The 27047-nt window shown below is 37.8% G+C and overlaps 1 protein-coding gene across 2 annotated transcripts in view; it reads right to left on the bottom strand.

Moving 5' to 3' along the window:
- Positions 1 to 27047, bottom strand: part of LOC139691777 (b(0,+)-type amino acid transporter 1-like) — a 63985-nt gene that overhangs the window by 27180 nt on the left and 9758 nt on the right. For both annotated transcript variants that reach the window (XM_071589636.1, XM_071589635.1), the window contains exons 2-4: positions 19173 to 19274; positions 16191 to 16346; positions 14260 to 14361 (exon numbers count right to left, since the gene is read on the bottom strand). In XM_071589636.1, the coding sequence (XP_071445737.1) occupies positions 14260 to 14361; positions 16191 to 16346; positions 19173 to 19209 (295 nt within the window). In that variant the 5' untranslated portion in view covers positions 19210 to 19274. The remainder of the gene's footprint in view (positions 1 to 14259; positions 14362 to 16190; positions 16347 to 19172; positions 19275 to 27047) is intronic.

Here is a 27047-nt window from a genome sequence, read left to right as displayed (position 1 = left end):
AGTAAAAAAAAATTCAAGATGAAGCATGTGAGCAAGTATACCTTCCATAGGAGATTAAACAAAGGAGTGAATAATAGAGCCGGAAAACATTCGGTGAAGGTGGAAAAATATATAAAAAGACTGTATGATAAAAATATTAGTCCTAACAGTTAATAAGTAGAAAGGGAATATGAGACAGACGGGGATGACTGATATACTAGATGGCAAGATTGGTGAAACACTGAGGGAGATGAAGTTAAGCGAGGCCGTAGGAATATGTAGATAATATCCCCGCAGAATCACTAAAGAGTTTGAGGAAAAATTGAGGGTAGAATTTTTTTAAAACTTATACGCAGTATTTATGGGGAAGGAATATTGCCAGATTTCATTAGGCATGCGAGGATCAGAAGATGATAAGTTTAATTTCACATGCAGCAAATGTCAATCTATAAATAATAAATGGACGGTTACAAAATAGTGGAAACAACTACCTGAAGATCAGTTTTCAGATAGAGTTGGGGGATGTTTGAGGCCATTACAGTGATGGCAACATAAATAGAAATGAACATCGAATATAATCAGGCTGTATTTGTAAGCGTTATGGATTTTGACAAGGCGTTCGATTGTGTCCTAAGGACACAATTAATGTAGCTGATGTAGAATATGCGAGTGGACTGGAGGAATATCGACACTAGTACATGAAGCAAGTAGTACAGGTTAGGGTAGCATGGGGAGAGTCGGGATGGGCAGCGATTGGCAGGAGAGTTACACTGGTGTGTGTGTGTGTATATATATATATATATATATATATATATATATATATATATATATATGTATATATATATATATATATATATATATATATATATATATATATATATATATATATATATATATATGTAAAGATTCGAAATAACGATTGGCAAAGCCTTTAAGATGTAGTATAGGGCTTCATGAACGTGAGACCTGGTCTTTGGGACTAGAGGATAAGCTGGAAGGTTTTCAGTTTTGAGCGTAGCAGAAAATGGAGGAAATGTTCGTCAGAGAAGAAGGCAAACACTGAGATTATAAATTGGAGAGGAAGTTATTGTGGGAAATCCGGAAAAGGCAAAGAAAGTGGGTTGAGGAAATATTCAGAGTTAGTAAAATCTTGAAGGCCGTTGTAGAAGGGTTGCCGTTGGGTGAGCGGGGTAGAGGAAGGAAGAATATGAGCAGCATGAAGGTAGGCACAAGTTATGAAGAAATGAAGAAGGAAAGAATGTAGGGAAAACAAGATCATTTTCTGACGATGCCTCGGGGTAAATGGTCGTCTAAAACCTACATTGAAATAGGTTGAATGCCTTTAACGAATGAAGACGTTGCCATCGTTGTTACTTGTCAATTAAAATATTTGAGACCACAATGTATTTGCCAATAATATTTGGTGACAAGGGTTGAAAAGTTGGTTGCCCTTCCCGGTCGGCAATCGAAATGGCAACTGATTTTGGGTGTTTCAACTTCGGTGAGCCTAAAATTATGAACGGTATACTCTCTCGGCATCGCAATCAAACTCGCGTGTCGCGTACCTTAGTATGAGACCTACCTGCTCTCCTCGTGGATCAAGGGCTTCTAGTCTAACTCCTCCAACATACTCGTAGGCCTTATCCAATACCTTAAACAAGTTTTTCTCCCATGGATGCCAAATACGAGCAAATACGATGCCTCGTACTTGCTGTTCGTTATGAACTAAATGGCTATAATTACATGCCTGTGTTTGTGATTTCACCAGAACCTTTATCAATTATCAACCTCGTCTTGGACTTGATTATTCGTGCATTTATTTTTTGTTTATCCACGCTTGGACCCATCAAATATTTTTGGCGTATTTAATGCTTAACTGACCGTCACGTCAAATGCGTATGCTCGGGTATTGTTGGTTGAAAAACAAATCAACAAAGAGAACCGTGGATGCTTTTGGGTTCCTTTAATTGTTTTCGTTTCCTAGCCTGGAAATTAAAATTTGAAATATTTTTAAAGTTACCACAGTAACCATTCTTATTTTAGCAAATCCCATATCACAAGATGGTGACTAATTTCGATATAGCTGCTAGTAATTATTCGTCATTGCCACGACGACGGTATCCAAACGATGAATAGGTCCGAACGATTACCCTCATGTCGGTGATAAACAATTCTTAATGATCCGTACACATATCGCTGTTGTGTTTTTCGTAGGACTTCACAAGGTTGTACATTTACAATTGAAACTTTGCCATGCATGCAAAATTCAACCGACCGTTTTGCAATTGTGCAGATTGTACACGATGATGTACATCATGAGATTAATAGCGCTATCCTATAAATTCTTGTTTTTATAAGGATAACTATATAGATATTAAGTAAAGATGACATTTGATCTTGAAGAACCTATACCCTATTTTTTCCTTTCTGAGGACTCATGACGAGACGCATTCAGAAGTACAGTTTATATCGATGGTACGTTCCCTTGAATGTGTAGATTTCTCGCCCCCAATTATAGGTGCAAGCATAGGCATCAACTTAATAGGTAAACTATTTATATGTTTTTAAAATATGGGGATGGTCTAAATATTTGAATTTGAAAAGGCAGATCGGGACTATGATTTTCCTCCGTCTGGAAATATGGTTTTGTTTCAGAGTTAACGAAACATCGGTGCCAAAAATAAAGGTAACACCAGAACTAAGATATTTGGAACCGGTTTGCACCATTTCCGGTAAAAATATTCCATAAGGTCTTTATCGGTGAGTGAAGTGCCGCAAAATTGAAAAGTTGCCCCTTCAGCCACGTTTCCAAAAGCGAGAAAGAACAGGATACCAACCGATATCATTAACACGATTCTCATGCAAATTGTTTGAGCATGTGCGATAGTGAGTTACGTCATGTACGATATAGAATTACACTTTTTCACCAAAGTCTAACATGGGTTCCAAAACAGTGGATCTTATAACATTCAACTTGCGGGTATTCATCCACGACATCGTAAAATCGGGAGAAAAGAGCAAACCGGTGGATGCAATCGAGTATATCAAGAAAACCATCACAAATCCAAAAAAAACTAGTGCTTATTCTTCAAAAAAGAGCATTTGTTCCAGTAATACATAATAAGCTGATATAAGGACTGCGATTTTGAGGAAGTAATGAATAAGTGATGAATTGCGTTTTTGATGTTCTTTAAGAGTAAAAACAAACAGTAGCCATTGCTGGAAGTAGTTCTGAGTCAGTGAATATAGAGGGTTCGTCCGGAAAATAAGTGTACTGATTTTTTCCCGCCGCTCCAGGCGCGCCCAGCACCGCTCTGACGGGCTGCGATTGGAGGGGGGTATGTTGGCAAGCGACGCTGAAAAGGGCAGTCGGCTCTGAGCTGTGGTGTAGTGAGGAGCTCTGTTAACGCGAACCTCCACGCTTCGACCCACGTCACGGAACGCGATGCCGAAGTTTTTGGAGCAGCGTTATTCCATCAAATTTGCGGTAAAGTTTGGGAAATCGTCTACCGAAACTGTCGGTATGATTAATCGGGCTTACGGGGAGTCAGCCATGTCCAGAAACATGATCTTTAGGTGGCACAAGATGTTCGTGGAGGGCAGAGAAGAGGTCGACGACGAGTCTTCAAGCTGTTCCCGATGATGCCTTCGCGGGAGCGTTCCAGGAATGGGAACGCCGCTGGAACAAGTGTATCGACTCACAAGGGTCCTATTTTGAGGAATATTAGCTTAAGATATTTAAAAGTGTAATAAATTTTTTTTCCTGAGCTCAGTACACTTATTTTCCGGACGAACCCTGTACTCGTACGAAGCAGCACCTGGCGTCTCTCGGGGAATAATACTCAGTCCCCTCCTTTTTCTCATTGTCGTCAAAAGCATTAGAAGCAATTTCACCAAAAAAGTCAGGTTATTAGACAAAAATAGTGTCTGATCCCGGAAGTGGCTTTTCCCGTTGAATGTGATAACTCTAGTAATGAATTTCTGTTATAAAATCCATGTATTCGCGCACCTAAAAACTCAGGGAACAGCGGAGTCATTCGTATTGTAACATTGGAAAATGCATGAGTGGCAAACTTAACATCTTGCCTAACACGCAGAGCGCATTTCAGGAGCATCTAAGAAGCTGCTTTAATAAAAAACTAAAGTTCATCCAACGAACAGAGTGGAGAGATATTCCACGAGAAAGTAAAGTTTGGTAAATCTCGTTGTTTAGAATTCGCCTTGAATACGAGTCGAGCATTTGTGACACTGAGCAGAAGGACCTTAGTTTGCATTTAAACAGGATACAGACAGGTAAAAGCTATTATTTTTCTTTAAGAATCCTTATGAATCTACATCTACATCTACTTAATAGACCGCAAGCCGCCGCAAGGGCGTGTGGCGGGGGGTGTTAGGACACCACCCGTAATTTAGAAAAGAAAAAAAAACCGCATGCAAAAACCCCAAATTCTTACATCCACAAAAAAACATGGCATACATTCATGCAAGAACACTTACACCTCACACATATGCAAACACTCAAACTACCAACTAACATACACATGCACCTACAAGAATACCTCGCATCTTTGAATTGTTTAACTTGGTTCTGACTTGTAAATTCAATGTTTTTAATATTTCTTAAGTGACTTCGGTTTCTTACTATTATGATTTCTGATTGTTCGGGGAAGGAATGAGTATTTGTATCTATCTGTACTGGAATCTCTCTCCCTTATTTTATCTTTGTGGTCTGATCTACCTAAGTACTGTGGGGCCATTATAATTCCTTCAGTGTCATATATAAACTTGTTTGTTCTGAACCTTTCTAAAAGTCTGAGCCTCGCTTGTTCTCTCCGCACTTCAAGTGATTCCCAGCCTAAATCCCCTAAGAGACGTGTCACCCTTGTGTTCTTATCATAACAATTTTTAACGAATCTAGCGGATTTTCTTAGACTTTATCTAATTCTTTTTGCCAAATTTTCTCCCAAGGATCCCAAATACTTGCGGCATATTCCAAATGAGGTCTACCTGGAGCAAAATAAAACCTCTCTTTAACTTTTTCTTTACATTTCCCCAACACCCGTTTTGTGAAGCCAAATTTCTTTAAAGCTGATCCGCATATTGAATATGAATATTACCACAGAGCCCACTTTTGGTACAAATTGTTATTTACTTTGAATCTGCTTGAGAAAAACAAATCAATTGAACTAACGTGGAAACTGAGTGATTTATTCCTTCGCACAATTTTTGGCAGCAATTGGGAATGCCACTTGCTAAAATTCCAACCTACCTAAAATAAAGGTTTCCGCAATGTCAATACTCACTTATTACTGGAAATACTTTGGGCTTTGATTCATTAAACTCATGTCCACACGACCTGATGGAAGCATGCAGGGGATGATGTAAATGTAAACGAATTAGCCACGAAGAACACCGGGAGAATCCGGTTTACTTTCAGTGACCAGGAAAATATATTGTGTAAAACACGCAGTTCGTAGCGCTTCGTCTGGAAACTTACAATATAGTGTTTGTTACACGCAATGTTTTATTTTAGTACACTTCCACGAATATTGAGAAAATATTCCCCATTTTCACGCCTCAACAAGGTTTTCATGTCAAAATCCCAATCAATCCCACTGTTTGGATGCGATAAACAGGATGGTCGAGGCTCTGATGTCACCGCCTCTCTATTATCAGGGCTTTACAGCAGAGATCCCAAAACTTCTTTGAACAGTAACCGTTTCAAGAATATTCAACGTTGAATCGATCCCCTCGACTTTACAATGACGTATTATAGAGGACTAGAAAAAAAGAAGATTATTATCAAATGAGGTAAAAATATTTATTGAAAAATTTAAAAACAATGGTTTCAGAGGAAGTTCGAACGCTGATTTATATTTCGTATTACAAAATTAAATAACATGAGTTAAAATATTGACGATATGATATTTATTGAAAATATAAATGAAGCTATATTTATTAGCCAAATGGTCATATTAACTCTTGAATGACTCGCCAAAACGTACAATAATAGGAACCACTATCTATTACAATACTGGTCTTTAATTTACGATTTACCATCGACCACCGAGTTCTAAAAGACTCCTCCCGATGCCATTCAAGCCGCTGAGAGACTCTATAGACCACTTTGGGGATCCCTGCCCCAGAGTTTCGTCGACTTCAGCCTGAATCTGCACCTGGGATATCACAATTAGCGACCCTGAAATTCTCCCTGAATATTTATTTTTTGTTTCATTTCCTAATTCACCGTCACATACTGACTCGCCGTTTTCGCCTTCCCTGTTCCTGAAGGTGTGTGTGGGACCATCGTCGATATTTATCACCAGAAGTGTAGAAGATTAACATCTGAGTAGGAACAAAGTTGGGATTTGCTCTCTTTGTGGTCGATGATTCATCCTCTCAAGGGACCAAAGGGATAAGGTTTCGAAAAGGCTTCTCTCGGCCTCCCGGCACCAAATGGAAAAGAGTGACCATCGTCGTGAGGGGCTAAGGGGAGAGAGTGATGGCGTGTGAGTGGCGTGGTTGACTCCAGAAAGAAAGATGACCTTGGAGAGACAGCTGGGACGGGCTTTATTACGACTTGGAAAATAAACAATTACTGTTAAATGCTCTTCAGAGAAATCAAAGGGGAATCGCTGAGCGCAGAAATCCGAATGGGTTAGTTTACCTCGAGTAGTAGTTGAAAAAGAAACAGATATCAAGTGTTTGGTAAATAAATACGTAAATAAATGTATGTGTGTACATATAACAATACATGGGCAGGTCCAGAAGTACCCAGCCTGACCTAGGAATGGCGGTAGTTATTTGAAAAATATCACTGTATTAAATAGTATGCGTTCTATAAAGCATATGTTTCAAGGTTGAAGGCGCTACGTTGTTTACTAATTGTTTGGCAACCATCGATAGTGAACGTTTTCAGTAAATTTGTGAAAATGGAGGAAATTGGCCATCGTTATGTGATACAATACTTTTATTTGAAAGGCCTCAGCCCAACCAATTCTATTATTGGTGAGTCTGCTCCTTCGTTTACAACAGTAAAATATTGGGTAGCAGAGCTTAAACGAGGCCGTACGAGCTGTCAAGACGAGCATCGTATTGGTGGAGCAACGGGGGCGACGACTCCAGAAACGGTGGAGAAAATCAACAAAGTGTACTGGATGATCGTAGAATGAAAGTGCGCGAGCTAGCAGATATACGAGCATTTCGCAAATTCCGGTGCATCGCATATTAACTGAAATTTGGACATGAGAAAGCTGTGAGCAAGATTAGAGCCGCGTTTGCTCACACTCTAGCAAAACCAATTTCGTAAAGATGTTTCAATTGAGTTTTTAGCAAAGTTTCACAGCAACAAAGCAGAATTTTTTCGCCATTACATAACAATCGATGAAACATGGTTCCATTACTTCACACCCCAGGCATAGGAACAATCCAAACCATGGATTCAAGAGGGAGAACCGCGTCCAAAGAGGGCAAACACAATTTCATCTGCAGGCATGGTCATGGCGTCGGTTTTTTGGGATACACGTGGGATAATTTTCATTTACTATCTTTAAAAAGGAAAAACTATCAACGGTGATTATTATGTGGACTTATTGCAACGTTTAAGCGAAGAAATCAAGCAAAAGTACCATCATTGGGCTAAGAAGTAAGTGTTGTTTCCTCAAGGCAATACACCAGCTCACAAATCCGTTATTGCAATGGCCAAAATTCATGAATTAAAGTTTGAATTGCTACCTCATGCACCCTATTCCCCAGATTAAGCCCCCTCGGATTATTTTCTGTTCGAAAACTTGAAAAAAAGGCTCGATGGTCAAAGAATTTCCAACCGTGAAGGAGTGATGTCGGCAGTTAATGGCTATTTTGAGGAGCAAGGCAGTTCTTATTATAAAAAGGGTATCGAACTTATTGAACATCGCTGGGAAAAGTGTATAGAGCTAAAAGGAGATTATTCTGAAAGGTAACCACATTTTTTTCTAAATATTTGTTTTTTTGTTGGGTCGGGTACTTCTGGGATTATTCTCGTGCATATATAGTATGTACATACATATACGAGGTCTGTTCAAAAAGTTCTCAATTTTTGAACTTTCGAGGATTAGGTATATTTGATTTTCGATTTTTTTGTGGCATTATGATGGAACTTATGTGTCTCTCTTATGTCGAAACGTTCGACCATTTTGAATGTTCAATTAATTGTTGACAGCTGTTTTGTTTGGACGTGTTTTGGCTTGTCTTCGATTTTTGCTTGTTCCAAAAAATGGATCAAAGAATCTGTATTAAATTTTGTGCGAAAACGAAATTAAGTGCGCGTACGCATTCGGAATGTTGACTGTGGTATATGGAGAAGCTACCTTGGACCGAATCAACGTTTATCGGGGGTACAAAATGTTCTCAGAGGGCCCAGAAGATGTGAAGGACGAAGAGCGTGCCGGACGCCCGAGCACGTCAACAACAGACGAAAACATTGATGAAGTCAAGATAATACAGGTAGTAGATAATCCTGTAGTATTGGCCAATCGTCGAATCGCCGTTAGAGAAGTTACTGAGGATCTAAACATATCGATTGGCTCGTGCCATTACCAATGATTTGTCATGACACGGGTCACCGCGAAATTCGTACCAAAATTGCTCAATTTCGACTAAAAACATCAACGTTTTAACATGGCTAATTAGGTGTTGAACTCTGTGCGCGACGACCCAATTTGCTCCAGAGGGTCACAACTGGTGACGAATCTTGGGCTTATGGTTATTACGTGGAAACTCCCAAACTCCCAATCGTCCCAATGGAAGCTGCAGCTCGAGCCAAGACCGAAGAAAGCGCAACAAGTTCGGTCGAATGTGAAAGTTTTGCTTACAGTTTCCTTCGATTGTAGGGGCGTGGTGCGTTATGAGTTCTTGACACAGGGTAGAACGTTAAATAAGGAATATTACCTGCAAGGTATGCGCAATTTACGCGAAGCAATCCACCACAAACGCCCGGATTTGAGGAAGAACAAAAATTGGCTTTTGCACCATGACAACGACCCCGCTCAAACATCTTTTCTTGTGCGCGAATGTTTGGCCACAAACACACTTATGATGCCGCAGCCACCGTATTCCCCAGATCTGGCCCCAAGTGACTATTTCTTGTTCCCGAAACATAAGAGGCTCATGAAAGGACGACGCTACGCTACGATTGACGAGGTAAAGACTGCATCGAAGGAGGAGCTGAACAAGATCACAAAAAATGATTTTTGAAGTGCTTCAAGGATTGGAAAATATTGTGGCACAAGAGTATAATATCTAATGGGGATTACTTTGAAGGGGACAAAATAGATATTCATGTATAAATAAATAATTTTTGAAAAAACACAAATGTCGTGATACTTTTTCAACAGACCTCGTACGTCTCGTGTGTGTGTATATATATGTATATTTGTGTGTGTGTGTGTGTGTGTATATATATAAATATATATATATATATATATACACACACACGAGTGTATATATATATATATATATATATTTATTTATATATTTATATATGTGGGTCGCGGTAGTCCGCGGAGTCGCGGTAGTCCGTTGGACTGCTGACCGGAGGATCCCGGGCTCGATTCCCGGGCAAGGCACTCTGGGCACCTGCAGCTCCACCCAAGCTATGTGATTTTTCGGTCTCTAAGTTAAGTTAGTAGGTGATCTCTACCATCACCTACTAAACCGACCTTCGGGTTGATTACTGTGTTTATGTTCGGGTATATATATATATATCCTGGAAATCTGTGGAAAAAATTTCAGTTAACGCAAAAGGATTTTCACGAAGTTTTTCATCAGTTTTCAGGTGCCGTTAATTTTTCACCACAGGCCCTCATGGAGATTTGGATTTACTCTTAAACGAACGACAACACTGACGCACAACTCTTGTCACTCATCACATACGCCCCGTGCAGAGCAATAATTTTCCGATGAATTTCAGCAGTTCTGAAGTTTTTTTTATCAGTAAAAATCTTATCACGGAACGAACTTCAAATTTGGTGACTCGATTCTCTTATCTTATCCTTTACTCTTACCATGGTATTTTCCCACCAATATTGGGTGCGTTTGGAATTCACCGCCAGTGCTGCCTCAATTTGGAACGCAGAACGGTACTGCCACCGTAGCAGTAACCAGATATGTATATCGGCAAGCTCGACGGCGGTTCAGCGGCACTGATAGCCCCTTTTCGCGGTAAATTGATTATGGCCATTCTGGACAAGCGTGAGAGTTAAGTGAAAGAGTCATCGTTACTTTTGAGAGCATATAAGTTGTACAAAAACGAAGGAAAAATATAAGAGCATCATACTATTTAGTATTCTTTTTACTTAATACTTTTCAAGATTTAAGATAGTTTATGACAATCATTTGGTAATTAATTATTAACTAATTTTAATAGCTTTTAAAAGGTTTCGTTTTGTCAAGAGGTGGACATGGAAATATTTGCATCATCATAATTTAGCATCCCATATAGTTACATCGTCGCGTAAATCGTGATAGACGTATGAAGGTGATACCAAAGTACACAAATATACTTCAAATTAGAAATGAATTCATATAATGATTCGTCTTAATATTAATTTTTCAAAAGATTTCACGGTAAGAAATGTCACCACTATGCCATCATAATTCATAGCCGCACGGTACCGCCAGTAGATTTCGAAACTAACTTCCAATGCTTGCGGAATTGGCGGTGAATTTTGGGACGCATTCATTGTCTTGATTAAAGTACGTAGCTCCAATATATCCCAGTTACATATATACAAGTTTCTTCTTCTCTATGGGCATCTCCTTCATAAATATCCCCTTTTACCATCGCTGTATTGGATAACCTCTTCATTATTTATTCGTTATTTTTGATTCTTTTCGGCCCTTTTTAATTTAATTCATATCTGGCCATTTTATTTGAATTAATCACAGATTAAATAAATTGATTTTAAGTTCCTTCTCTTTAACAGTTTTCTACCGCCATCTTACAGTCGCAAGAAATTCAGCTGTGTAAAAGTATGTATCGGTTTTGATTGAGCATTTCTTCATCTCCAGACCGGTGTTATTTTCCGTTAGTAAATGTCTATTCTCTATGCTAAAAGTACCGCACGTGCGGGTCGGTTCGAAATTTCAAATTTCAAAACATGATGTGGCCTTTTGAAGGATGTTATGAGGCAATCTAAAAAATATGAGTTTTTTTTTTGACGATGTATTTTCAGCAGAGCCGAGGCAATTGAATGTATCTCTTCACTGATCACTCAATATAAAACCTGCGAGAAGGTTTTAGGCGGAAGGATTTTAATTCCCAGGCCAGGCAGTCGGAAACTATTTTTTTAAATTATTCCTCATGGTTTCGTAAAATATTTTTTCTATGTTGCAATTAAAAATAATTATTATTAAACGTAAAGCACTGTTCTGGGTTTTGAAAGAAATTACATGCATTAAATAATGATTTTAAGCTACAGAAAAGCCCATGTTTTCCGTTGGTTGAGAATGATAGCGTATTTTAATTACTTAGACTCGATACTTGAAAGAAGAAATATTTTCGAAGACTAATAGATGATAAATCTTTGGCAATATAGTTACTGAATCCAACATTCCTCAATATGATTTGCCTAATGCACTGCCGGTTATGCAATGCGAAGCCTGCTCGCAAACTATGCAGGTAAAAAGGAATACATGAAAGAATAACAAGAATTCATATACAAGAGTGAAAGCATTAACACCCTGGAGATGATTGGCTCGTTCCCGGCTTGGAAAGTAAAGTTAGTTAGGTGGAACGCGAACATATTTCTATTGTTCGAGTTTTTTCAGCTTTTTCATATTCATATTATTTATGTTATTCTAAGAATCCGATCCATGCCTGGGAAGCCTCTTCAGATTAATAAATTCCACGAGAACGTATCAGCAATTTGATTTAATAATCCACTTCTTTGGAAATATGCCTCGTAAAAGTGAAACAATTGATTACTGCATCGCTAAAAATAGAAGGGTATGCCTCTTAGAATTCGCAGGACATGTTTTCTTCGCACGGTATATCTTGGAAAATAAGTATTATTACTAAGAAAATGACAAAAGAATGCCAGGGAGTGCCACATCGAAGATAGGCATATTAGGTTGTCAAGGAGCAATGAAAGCTGAAATGTTTTGATTTCTGCGCTTATTCATGAGTATAATGGTTATTTGGGTTCAGCGTGAACTTATTAATACTCAGTGTGCCCTTGCGAATCGTTGGAAAATGGGTGTCTTCAATATTGAAAATATCTGATTTCCTATCATTTCCACAGTCTTTCTTATTAGCCAGTGGAAATACCGTGTCTCCTAAAGCTATCCTTGCGTTTCCGATATCGATGTAATGGGTTGGTCCACCTAATGTATGTTCTACGACCATTTGTAGCGTGTTTTCGATCGTCAAAAAAAGAAAAAGAAACCGTTAAAAGGATGCTCTAATATTAGAGAGGAATGGGAACGGCCGAATAAGATTAGGGGAGAACATTTGGGGGAAAATTATTTTTTTTTAAATTCTAAGTTGCCTAGAATGTGGTCATTTTTTGGTATAACCCTAATTTAATTCTCCTTCTTGTTACTAGGTGCTCATATTTCATGGGGACGTAGTTTGCACTTACATGTACATACCGTACTGGATATAACTGTAGTTAATATCACTTCATTTTATATATTTTACATTTTAATTCTTATTTACATTTAAGCAAAACTTAATCTAGAGGTAACATGTCTGATGTGAAATAATCCCCTGCTCATCCTAGCGGTGGCTTACAAGATACATGGTGCAATTAAGATTTGCTTGTCTCGACTCTGGGTAAGCCAGAATTCATGAGAAAATTGCACCTCATTTGAAAAAGGCGTCTTGGACGTTGGCGAAACCATTTTCTTTTTATAAACATTATAGGCGTATGAAATCCTAAATAGAAATGTGATCACCAAAAACATTCGGCGGATTTATTCACAAAAATTGAAAATCTATATAATTTTTAGGTGTAACTCTTACTCAAGATCGGAAAAAATCTTTGCGGAAAATATGCAGGCGAAATGTTAGAAAATTCGGACTCTTTGAAAGGGTGCTGGAGAAGTACGGGAAAGGAGGTGAAAGAGCAATTTTATCCTTCACTAGTTATGGGAAGTGCTTCAAATATGCTGCAGAATATCCTGAATTCTGACGAGAATGATTTCAATTCCGAGTTAGATTCAGATCGGCGAGAAGGATTCCTAAAACTATATATGTAGAATTAACGTGAAGAAACTATATTGGGACTCACTCATAGACTGGGGTTTATATTATTTTACAAATTCTTTTACATAAGTCATAAGAGCATTTATTTTTTGATATTATTACAAACGTTTCGCAAGCCCCAACATTCAGGGAGAGGACCGATCATGAATATAAAGTTAAAGAGATAAATATAGAACTGGCAGGTTCAAAATGCCATTTTTTCCATGACAGATAAGGGAATGCCTCACCAAGGAGATTATTCATGATCAGACAGCCTTATTTTTCGACATTATTCTGTCTCTCTTACTTTACGAGGACTGTCATGTAAATTTCTGCACAATAAGCTGTATATTGGCTGATCTTACACGTGTACAGTAGCAATTCGAACATAGATACTCCAATAAATGCAAATCCAAAATACACAGTTACATTCAAAGTTCTAGTTATATAAATTTTCATTTGAACATTAAGTTAATTAGTAGTCTGAACGGTGCGTGCCGAGTATGAAATCACCCACCACCACACATCTTATCGGCCAATTGTACGGTACCATGAAAATATAGAAAAGTCTTAGTTATTTGGAAATGCAATTGGAATTTGCCAATGGGAGATTTACCAGATGACCCATTGAGGAGAAGTGGGTAATTCGGTAGTGGTAGAATGTCCAGGGAATGGGGTAAGAGCGAAGGAAACCTGGCGTCGGCATTAGCACACTCTTAACGAAAGACGCCTAGGGATCAAACTCAATTTAACGTACCATCAGATGAACAGTGTACTCTACTTGAAGTGCTCTCCAATGGTAATAAAGCTTGGATTAGGATAACCATTGAAATGGATTAAAAATTGTGACATCAATTTCCTAACCAGGGCCCTCGGGGTGGGAAGCAATAGTCACCGCACCAAACCGATCGCCTTGTTGTTCCTAATCCTTTTGAATTCTCCCGTGCCAATCCACGAACAGTAGATCTGCGTCTGAGTTTGCTCATCTTATCTTGGTTTTGGAATCACTCTCCTCCTAGAATTGAATTGTCAGTGGTCGGTATATGCACACTTACCCAGGAGGGATATGAATCCGCAAACGACCCAAATCACTAGGCACATCCCGACGGATCCCGACCGCTGCAGGGCGCTCGTGGGAGACACGAAGATTCCGGACCCTGAGAGAAAGAAGGATGGGGGCAATGAGATGAGCAGACGAGGGCAGTTTAAGTGTTCAGGCCAATGAACCAATTCAATATGCTGGGAGAGTGGCCAAGCAAACGACTGGGGTGCACTGAGACGCAAGCTAAGTAACGGACGTGTGACATACGGCGAGACTAACAGCATTGCGAGAGTTATCATACTTTTGAATTGTACTGTAGAAGGGACGGCATTCATTAATATGTCTGTATGTATTTATATATTTATACTGATTTATTTGAGTAAATACATATTTAGAGAGAGACAGGGAAAGATTAATAAAGAATCTGTTCAACGTTGTACAAAGTACCTTCTCTGTACAGGGAGAGATAGGAACACTCGGAAAAACAAAACAAACTAAAACGCATAAAAATTACAGGGCCGGGATTCACTTCGTGGAAGTTTTACATGTTCATCATATGAAAGAGAGATCTTACATTCCCACAGAATTTATTTGGCTTGGTACATCGCGTTTCACCGTGATAGGGCATTCGTGATACGGATGCCGCATCTCGGTGACCAATCAAATTAATTAAGTGACCAAACCAAATACATTCTACGGAAATGTATGTTCTTTCTTTCATGTCATGGATAAGTTTAAAGGCAATTTTCAGCTGTATTCAGCTATTCTCTTCGCGTACTAGGAGAAGGCCAAATGCCGAGAACTTGCTTTTAATTTGGTATTATTTTCCTGTGTGTGCTCACAAGGATATTTCCTCCAATATAAATATCGTAAAATTGATGCAAGGTCCGTCCCAAAAGTAATATGGCTTATTCTTTCCCGGGCGGACGGACGAATGGGCGGCGATTTCTCTGGCTAGGCTCTCTGCAGAAAAGGTTGGGAGGCCGGTGGCCTCCCAATCTTGTCTGCGACTCCCAGCCTTTGTGGAGTACGGATCGGTCATTTGCGAAACCTCTATGATGAAACCTCGTTACGTTAGGAATTGCTCAGTTTCTTCGTAAATTTAGAGGAAAAATGGGAAAGAGAACCGATTTATGAAAGAAAATGTCGGAGTTATTCTATGGAAATTGGGAATTCGCGATTAAAGCGACCTTTTTATCTGCGAGATCAGTTTTTTTTGCCGTAGACCATCGCGCGTTCATGCCCGTTTTGGTAAAAACCAAAATTACAGTATCGAAACGTTTATAGTGATGCCAGTGACACGCAAAGGGATAAGACGACATCTAATGAAACACCAGAAGCTCTCGAGAAAAATCGGGAAAATAACAGTTGGTCCGCCGCGAAAATCGGGAAAAACTCTGGAATGTGATTTCATGAAATGAGTTTCCACCCCGTTTTAAAGCCAACGTTGAACCCGCTAAATTTAAAGGAGAATTATGCGCAAAATACCTCGAAGAGCTCATTTTTTTAATCATCCCAGTCGATGAAACATACTTCCAAGCGTCTCATTTGAAGTTTTCATATTATCTGAAAAGGTGTCACCTTAAGAGAATAGCTGAGGGAATTAATCGACAAGGGCCGGGTTTTATTTCCGCCATGCGAAATACAGCGAAATGAGGGATAAACTTTATAGTTCAATGACAATAACATAACAGAAACCCCGTTTTAGGAAAAAACTCCTCTTTGGAAAGGAGATATAGTAATAGGATAGAGCGAAAGAGACAGCGGTCGCGGAAAAGCGCATGCCGACGGTGGGTTGCGTTAAGTAGCCTCGTCTGCTTTGGTGAGGGTAAAAAGGGTGTAAATGGGTGAGTTTTCGCGTGCTGGGCGGGGTGGTTTGTGGAATAAGGCGGGGCAGATAAGGAGAGGGTATACAAGGGTGGGAGGAGCTCCCTCATTCATCACCTATCATCACTCCAACGATGAGATTCACCGCACTGAAGAGCCCAATCTCCCTCTTGAGCTGCACCCCTCCACTGTCGCTGGGTTCCCCTTTCGCGCTATCATCTCCACCTCCTTTTGTCTTCGGAAATGGGCTGCGCGGGTCGACTGCGGTTTCAGCTGCAGAGAATAAAGGGAAATTCAGCCATGGTAGGATTAAAAGGACGACATCATACACAGACATTATATCAATTTCTTCACTTCACTTCATCTAGCGTTTGAAAAAGATTTACGAAACGATCACCCGTTCAGAAGTTCATTTCAACCTCTTTTCCAGTAGTTCCGATGAAAACAAAGGATACAGTTCCACGGATGTTAGGGCCTGATGATACGCAAGTGAATGCAGGCAAGTGACGGCGGTATAAATATTTTCCAGAATCCAATTACTTGATTTAAAATAGAAATTCACGATAGTTATTTAAAGTTTTAAGAGAACTTTTCAAATCACTTAGATTCGAGGATGATCAGGCGTTAGCCAGGCGGTCAAGGGTTGAAATGATAAATAAAACGCGCTGCAAAATCAATGCGATAGGCATGGGATGACAATAAATGATATGGAAACAAAGGCAATTAGATTCTCAAGAAAAGCGAAGGCCAGCATAAATATTAAAGTTGGCACAAATAATTAGAGCAGGTAAAACAGTTCACCTATATGGGATGTGTTTTTGATGAGATAAGGTGAGGACATTAAAGAGCAATTACGTTAAGTAAGGAAACGTTTACGAGGAGGCAGAGGATGATGATAGGCACCTTAAGTAAAGACGTAAAGAAAATACCGGTAACAACTTTAATATGGAGCATAGTTTGATTTAATTGAGAAACTTAGTCGTTAAGGAAAGAAGGTAAGCGTAGATTGAATTATTATGATATTTTAGTGTGCTGAAAATCGGAAAAAATATTAGAAATATTGCAGAAAGGATCAAACGATGAAGTGTTAGACTTGGTAAGGGAGAAGAGACGCGACTATTGGGATACATTCAAAGATGGCAGGGCAAGTGGGTGCAGGAGATACCGAGAGGCAATGGGATGCCGGAGATGGTAATTTCAAGGAGAATACTGGGAGATAGAGGTAGAGTGATGAAATTAATAGGAATTTTGGTCGGAATTAAGGGAGGAAGAAAGTATGCAGGCTTAAAGAATGAGCTACTGTAATATGTAGTATGGGGCCTAAGGATATTTCTTCTCATTTCTGTTGGGAGTTAGAATCACAGTAGTTTGTAGTGCTGGGGTACATCAAAGAGCCGGTAGATTACTACGAAGAAAATGATTTGTGTAAGTTAATTTATTATGTGACATTGTGATGTGTTATGATTTAATGGATTGTCCTATACGCTGATTTGAATTAATTGCAATACAAGTAGTGGGAATGTAATACATGCAGTACCTGAATGAATGAATAAATTATTATTACTATACGAATTGGTTAAGTAACTCCCTGAGATGCACCCACTGTTGAGAAATAGCGGATCTACATGGACCTATTCTATTTCGAATGATTTATTTCGAGTTCAACGCCATCACAATATTATATTAGAACCCGCTCGCTTTCATTAATTTAACATGTTACCGAAGGTAGTCGCGTAGCCTGACTCAATTTATTCGCAAGCTGGTACTAGAATAGGACTAGAATTAGACACGCCTTAGCGACGGTTGTGTGGATGAAGATAGTGAAAAACTCGCATTTGAAAATGAAGATTCATTTCGAAGATGAAGTGCGGCAGCACAGTGGAGACATTTCGTGCATCGTTTCTCGCATTGCCAAAAATTATCATACCGCAATGTTGTGTCATGTCGTACCCACACCTGGTGACGTTGTGTGTGTTGTTTTGTGCGCAACAAAAACTTAGGTTAACAGAAATCGATACTCCAGAATAAAAATGCAGTATATCGTCACTTTTATGGTGAATAGATAATATTCCCTCATGACTCGCCTCATAGCATACTGCAGGGACTCTGTCTCCTCTGATGGGTCCTCATAGAAACTCAAATTATGGATCACTAGTGTGATCAGAGTTTAACGGATTGTGCGACCTTCAGTGGAGTCAAATTTTTTCACTGTTTCCTCACTCGTTTCGTGCAGCCTATCCGATGTCCAGTGTGTGCAGTCGTTATTATCCCTCAGTTGTTCGTGTCGAGGTTATTCAAGATCACGTGTTACGAAAGATGCCGTGGCCTTTGCAAAGCGTGTTTAATGCGATACGACAAAAAGTGTGGCGGGCTATGAGCGTTTCAATATCTCCTCATTGTCGCGATTCAGCTTGCCCCAGAGAGTGATACTTAAAGTTTTGAACTGCTGAATATTATTCGAGCTTTTTTTTTTTAGTAATTAAAATAATGTGAATTAAGACTTCGCGATTCAAGAGTCGGCGCCATAATGATAGAAATGTGGATGCGTTTTAGTAAGGTGATATTTTTTTCAATTACACTGAAGATTACTTAAAAGATGATGGATTTATTATGAGATACACATACTATATATGGACTCTTCGTGTTTCAGAACACACTCAGAGAAGAGAGGAGGAACCAAAAAGACGCAAATACTGGTAAGTATGACCTCAAGGAAAGAAAGTTGTCGGTAGTGGTCAAGTATTAAATAAAACAATTTAAATAATTGCGCAAGTTAAACTCGACACATGGTTACTTGAAAGACAAGATGAGTACTTTCATACTCATGAATAGTTCTAATGAACGGCCGGAAAAAATTTATTCGCATTTAATATACTATTACCGCGGTTTAACCGAGAAGATTGTAAATTTTAGTGAGGCTCTAGATTGAAAAATTGTGATAAATTGTTGACTCAAAGGTGTGGAGGTAGAAAAAAAATCCGAAAGGTTCTGTATAAAATAATAAAATACCTAATAATTACATTAAAGAACGCCACGTGATTTCATTTGAATTGCATGGAAAATAAAACTAAATCTCCTTGCAGTCAAATAATTACTTACTCGATGTCTCTCGTTCTGAAGACAGAGCCTTCATCATTGTTGCGTCAACAGGGAAAGTCAGTGGCGATCAGCGTATCAGTATGTCGACGCATTCGCAGGGAACTGCAAGGAATACAGAGAAGATGAGCGAGTTAAACTCAACATCGAGAATCATAGCGCATTTATATTGAGGGAATTTCTTTCAGGATGTGATTTCCAGAAAACAGGAACAAACATAAAACTCAAAAGTGCAGTGAAAATTCAAATTGAACCTAACTTTAATCTCTGCTCCTTCACCCAAAGTACGTCTTAAGGAGCAATTACCCTGAGGAGTTAATATGGACGAGGGTGAAGATTGCGTATGCGCGACATGGTCATTAGCATGTAGGTCGGCTCTTTTGAATAAGTGTCGATAATTGAGGAAGCTGACTTGAAAAGTGACATCACAATAAGTTATGGTTTTGTTTGTACTTTTCTACTCAATGTGCTTTTCTTTTCTTTATTCTCTCTGTGTTTCGTGCCATATATTACTTTTGCATTACTTACTATCAGTTAACATGAATTTCATGGGCATTCTTTTATCTTTCATAGGATGTTTAAGGAAACGGTTTACATTTTTCCAACTGTCTGAATTAGGTGTTTAATTGATTAGATTGTATGTTTGAAAGGTATTGGGCAATTCGTCATACATGTATGCTTGATCAATAGATCTCGAAGCTGGAAAATTTATATTATGATTTGGTATTTAAGTAAATTTATAGGACATGGTTCGAAAATCTATTACTCTTGTGATTCACAATTAAAATTTACTTTTTAACTCTCAGTAAACCAATTACAAGTTTTTACATGCACCGCCAAAAGTTCAGAATCTCATGTTAAGGTCCAGGACAAAATGAGGTTATCATCTCCTGGTTAAGTTGTAATGATGTGGTAAATATACATTTATTGAATATAAATTTATTTGAGAAGTAAAAAAGTAGTCAAAAACGATAATTTAAAAAATGGCATGCTATTTAGTATTTCGAATAATATTCTTACGTCGTTTTTAAAGATTTGTGTATCAATATCAATTCTGATGTTGTGATGCACAATGAAAAACACGTAAAGCTTTTGCGTTCAGGATATTTTCCATAAATAATCACGTCATGGGTCTCAATAATTATAATTAAATATCATTAAAAAATATATACATGATATTGCTGATCTAGTTCTTCATAATGCATAAAATTTTATGCCGTAACATCAGATTTTTGTTAATTTTGAATAACAATTACTGTACCTTATTGTCAAGCCAATACAGGGTAATTCAATTTTTTTCTGCTATCTAACTCTATACCGTACACCGAGCTTTGTGCATCATGCACTGCACTGCGTAATAGTGGAGCGGCAAGAACGTTTGACTAATGACCGGAGCGTCCTTCGTTTTAATCTGGGTTTACAGACTAATTAGGTCAAATCTGTGACACATCTCGATACCAGATATTTCTGAGGAATCACAGGTGGAAAAGGGCCAGCCACCCACATATTGAATATGTGAATGTCATTCAATGCAATGGGTTAGTGCGAGAGGAGCTATTAACGCGACCACGGCTTCGAGACCATATCACATTCAGAAGAATTCGTTGCATTCCATAGATTATAACTTAGTAAGAGTCTCAGAGTTTTCTTCTGTGAATATATTTTTGATGTCGATAGATATGGAGCGAAAGTAACTACATTGGCATATTGAAATAAATCTAGAGCCACAAAGAAAGTTAATTTGTTTAATATAAAACTAATGGTGATAAACCGTTGGCCTTCGGAATCAGCGTTATTATTCATCATTTGATGAATTGATCCTATCTGTTGTCAGTCATTTTGAAGGCATTTCTGACTCAAATCTGATAATCCTTTGCAAACAAAACGGGTGATTTTCGGCGTCGTGTCAACTTATTATGAAAGTTGGCTATTCAGACATAGTGTTCGTCATTCATCGAACCTCTCCGCGAACTTCAATCGGAAAAACAACTTGTCTTACGAGACCACAGACTTGATTGGATCTAATTGACAAACAGATGAGGGTAAATTGAGTAACAATAATCCTTCCGCGAAGGTTCTTTCAAAATTGACCCATTTATCTTCTTTGATTAATAAAAGTGGGTCAGTCGCGCCGTGTGCGAATATGTTTCCATTCTATTCAAGGTCGGCGTCCTCTTGGTCGTTGACATCTACGAGTACGTTGGTAAAAATGATGACTTGCTGCAGGAAATCTTTTGATGTAGTCCTCCGGAGAAGAGACGGAATTCCCAAACCCATTTCCCTCTCTCATCTAATTTTGCTTTTGATTTAGGTGAATTTCAATGCGCAAGGGATAATCAAATAACTTTACGTTTCCACAGATCAGAATTTTTAATGTCAACTAGTTTCGCTTTACTGTAGCATCATATACCTGTAGACTACTCACCATACTGTAGTATCATCTGGACTGATGACTTGTCCAGATAATGCAACAGTATAGCGAAACTAGTTGAGAGTAAAAATTTTATTCTATGGAAAAGTTATTTGATTCCTCTTAGTGCATTACATGAGAATTCCGCAAAGTATTGGCCTGAACTATCTCTCAAAATAGGTGGATTTCAAAATCCCCGCCTTAGGCTGCTTATTTGTATACATAAAATGCGTTATCAACGAATGAAAATGATGATTCTGCAGTTATTGTTTCTGATTCCACTCTGAGTCTTAGTTCCTGCTTTTCATTTCATAAAGTGCACATCTGTCAGAAGAAGGCGATTCAGAGCAGATGCCTGACAAAATGTTGTTTGTCAACGGCAAATCAAACTTCCGCGTTGTCATGTTTAACACTTTTAATATTTATCGTATTTGACGGGTTTTAATACGCACAAGAATAATTCCGTGCGTTTAATGTCGTACATACAGGAAAAACGTTTTTGCAAGCCGCGACAAGGCGCGGCACTTGTTAAATACAGTACCTCTTCATTTGTTACTCCGCACACCGTTAAAATGGGGAATATAACAACAGGATATTCTAAATAAATCATAATAATTTGTATTAAAGCTTGTTAGTACTGGGTATATACAATTATGGTTATATGTAATAATGTATACTCGGGGGGGGGGGGTGATTTTCGAGCCATTATTTTGGATAATAAGTACGTCTTTTGAGCCGCCAAATACAGTAAAATAATTTCAGAGTTCTATTTGACACAAGTATTCCGACCAAACGGGTCGGTGCTCGGGAGGGTGCCGCCCCCCATCCCCCCTACTGACCCAAGATTCGCCAACTCGTGTCCAACCTTGGTCATGAGTGTTGCAAATGAACGCACGCGGATCGTCCCTTGGGAACTTCTCAAACGTATCTCGTCGGAATTCAGGAGCCATTCGGTCCACCAAATGCAATCCGTGGGCCCAGATGGAATCCCGTCATTAATTGAATGGACTTATACGGACTAATGTGCAATCTAGCAGAGCAAACGGAGAAATGGGTAAGTCCCTACCGAGTCAAGAGGATCATCAAAGTGCTAGGACGGGCCTAAACCGTCAAAAGAAGGCGGTAAAATATCAGGTCCATGAGATATTGCGCTATTTGGTGAAGTCCTTCGTCTGCATACATCTACGTCTATTTTTATCTATCACTGACTATTCTATCCGCTCTCTGCCTTCGTTGCGGTCATTCTCTTTGATTAGGAGATCAGCGACCTAGGCCTTGGCACTGGATTGGAAGCATTTTCCACCCCCAAGCACAGCGATTTCCAAGTCTCATGGAAATCCAGAGAAGGAATTTTTCCCATCTTCGAGGAAAATTTGGTAAGACAGAAAAATATCCCGCGGAAGTAATTTGAGGCCTTGATGTTAAATATTTTCATAATTTTTTTCATAATTTTCGGGTGGCATTTATCACGCGTTTGTAGAAACCATTTCGCTTATCATATTTCTTAAAATATCATCCTTTAAGAAAACCAGAGGCTTAATAACCCCTAATGAGCAGAGCGCTCGGTTCCTCAATGTAAGTTCCTGATGTGAAGTCCAGGGATCGACTTACCGTCTGCATCCAGACTCGGTGATTTTTCGGGCCCGAACTCTCTCGACTACTTCATTAACGATAGTAAAAAGATCCTTAGTCGCTTTATTAAAGAATGCCAATTTGATGATAGAGCCTGAAAGATTTGCTCGTTATACGGGTCTCACCGTTAAATATAATGACATATAAAGGTAATGCATCCGTTTTGTTTTCTCAAAAGAGTTTGATAATAAGTCAAGATTTTCAGCATTAATAATGTAAGACGAGATAGAGAGGTAGATTGAGAAATAATATCAAAGCAAAGGTGAGTTATAAGTTTTTTGTTTGAATCACAGCAATAACTTTAGAAATATATGTTGACTTAAATTATATTTTAATGAATCCATCATCAAAATCTTAGGGGACCAAGAAATATGAACAGTATCACTCTTACTACTTGTATTATATACATTTGTATCTTTCCCATTGCAGTTAAGCAACGTAAGGAAATATGACTTTATTTATTTATATGGCAAAAACAATGCGGGGAAGTTCTCAAAATGATTTTCTAATATCATTTAAAATGTTTTCCATAAATCGAGACTTGGATAAATTACTTTCTTGAACTGGTAGATTCAAGCCAAAATATAAAAATCCTAAAGAGAGTAAAAAAAAACGAGCAGAATCTTTCCATTGTGATCACTCCTGCCCCTCACCATCGCAATAATTTTTAGTGCATAAGGCCAGCAATGACATTTCTCAATTTATTTAGTTGATGAAAAAATACACCGCGACTCTTTCAGTGGATGCCAATATACTATACGTAAATAGCCTATTGATGAGTTTTCCAAAAACAGAGACCAAGCTTTATCGTTTTCGCCCTCGAAGACGTTAGATTCACACCAAATCTTGGGCACGCTTACTATTAAAATTTACAAGACTTACTCTCTTCTTAGTATAGGATCATTTACATTCAATTACCTAACTTTCATTTGACTAAAAACATTATGCTATAATTCAAACGTCTTTTTGTTCAATTTTAACTTTACTTATCATAATTTGAAGATTTTTTAATCAACATTTAAACTTACCGTAAGTTCACAATAACTCACGTTTTTTCCCACACTTCATTATTATGACATCACTTTATTTAAAATTTACATTCATAAAATTACGTTTTACTAGCATCAGAGCAAACTATTATAATTATGAGGAAAATTCCTAGCTTTAAGAAACTTAGGGTGACACATTTTTATATAGCTCTATCGAAAGTAGAACTATAAAAAAATTAAATTCTTTCGAAAATGACAACATTATCTTGTAACGCTTGTCATAGATTGAATTTGTCCGGTATTTTAGATTCAATATATGAATCTGAGGAATATCAACTCTGGGTCGAACGACTTTCTTGCTAATGAGGTGTGGTACAAGACAATTTTTGCAGGTCTTTGCAGAAATTTTTTTCAACCATATTTGCAGAAATGGAAAGGTTACCAATGTTATGGATTTTTTATGGTCCTCTTACATTGAATAAAGTGATTCCGAGCTCTCAGACTTGTCGAATGAAAATTTCAGACGCATCAAATTTTTTATACTGTGATAAAGAGTCAAATGTAGCAGTCACTATCGGATGACGGCTCTCATTTCATTGAACTTTTATCCGAGATGGAAAGGGGGAAACCATTCCTTACCAAAAATAACTTAAACTTAACTAAACAGTTCCCGGGTTGTGATATACGAAAAACAATTCCACTCTTGAGAAAACTCTCGGGAGATTAATTTCCATGCAATAGGCGGTATATTTCAATCGACATTTTTTTAATGGATTTTTATGGTATAAACTTAAATAACAGCCAAAAAAAGTATCTTCTCTTATCCAACAAGGTCAGAAGAGCTCGCACTAACCTAATAAACTATTTGTACCATTGCTACGTCAACCATAGTAATCGGTGATAGCACCCCGTCTATTTATAATATGCATGGGCTAATTAATAAACAACGACCAAAGCTTCATATGACAAGGCCAGAGGAGTCACCTTACTGTCACACGACTTCAAATCAGAAACATTTGGAATTGCATCACTGATTAATGATAATTATGCTGGAAATAATGCAATTCATAGATTAAAATATTTTAGCAAAGACAACCTTCATAAATTGGAGTTTTATAAACCTAAAAAAAATCCGCGGTTGGTAATTTAATTTCAGAGAATAAGAGGCAGTCATGTCATATGGGGTTTTTAATAGTATAAAATGATTTGTTAAAATAAGAATAAAAAAATTCTGAACAATTAACTTTTATTGGCGAAAAAGGTTGAATAAAGGAAAACTAAAATATTATAAATACAACCATTTTATAGCCTCAATATTAAAAAAAACATTTCATTGAATAATAATTTTTTCCCATCATGTGAATGCATATCTCGCAAACATGCTACGAAAATATTGGAAGTTTAAGGTAGGTCAGTTTTAAATTTGCTTGCTTCTGTAAACACTGTAACAATACAATCATTTTGGAGAAAGGAGAAAGAAGAAGGAAAAAAACATTCCCGAAATGTCATCGTTTTTCCACACGCACAATTCCAGATGGCCCCAGAAATATATTCACGATCATCGGTCATCATATCCTAGGAATTGTGGCACGAATCTAATGACTCAGCTCTTCTTTGGGCTAATTTCATCGCGTCTAAATATTTCTTCTCTTTGATATCTGTCTTTACTTTTATAAAAAAAATTGGGCATACCTAGGTCGATGGTATGCATGAACTTTCCCTTTTACAAGAATATATGTATGTATATATATATACTCGTATATATATATATATATATATATATATATATATATATATATATATATATATATATATATATTTGATTGACTAAAAATAATATATATATATATATATATATATATATATATAGTATATATATATAGTATGTATATATAGTATATATATATATATACATATATATACACAAATGAGGAAGTACTTGGTATGGTGGCGAAGAGAGGGGTTTGTAGGGAGAAATTTTATGGAGGGAGAAAAAATGGATGAAGGGCGTATTGATCGGTAGTGGGATGTTGAAGACTGTAATAGAGGGGAGAATGTTAGGCAAACGAGGAAAGGGAAGGAACAGGATAACGATGTTGGACGGGATGAAGGGAGGAAGGAAGTACTCAGAGATGAAGAGGGACCTGATATAGAGTAGGATGCGGGATTTTGTGTTTTGTTAGGAGTCGTAAAATATTTATTTGGTAGTTGTGTCCATCCAAAAACCTACCTTAACTGGTAGATTACCTTAAATATTATATATATAAATATTATTTCTTATATAAATATTATATATTATATATATATATATATAGATTACCTTTATATTATATATATATATATATATATACACACACATATAAATACTGGTAAAGGTGGGATGGACACAACTAGCAAATAAATATTTTGTGACTCCTAACAAGACACAATCTAGCAACCTACTCTACATCAAGTCCCTCTTCATCTCCCTGTACTTCCTTCCACCCTTCCAACTTCTCTATCCTGTTCCTGCCCTTCTTCCACTCGCACCTGAACAGTCTGAGACGTGCAGGTTGCGGATTAGCTTCCTGTCCCTATAATCTATTCCTATTTTCTGCAATATGCTCATAAGTTTTTCCCGATGTACTCTGTCTAACGTGTATATATATATATATATATATATATATATATATATATATATATATATATATATACAAGTTATAAATATTGATTAAGACATTTAAACACAGAGAAAGGACACTCATACAGGTATAAAGGGAAAAAATAGTGGGATGGTCGGTACTGAATTTTCTTTTGCTGACGAATCTTCGAGTATATTTCCTTTTAATGCCAAACTTTAAAAGTTCA

The sequence above is a fragment of the Hetaerina americana genome, unplaced genomic scaffold, assembly GCF_022747635.1.
Source record: "Hetaerina americana unplaced genomic scaffold, ioHetAmer1.1.p SCAF_4, whole genome shotgun sequence".
In the NCBI taxonomy this organism is placed as follows: domain Eukaryota; kingdom Metazoa; phylum Arthropoda; class Insecta; order Odonata; family Calopterygidae; genus Hetaerina; species Hetaerina americana.
This window is presented reverse-complemented; position numbering and strand designations above follow the sequence as displayed.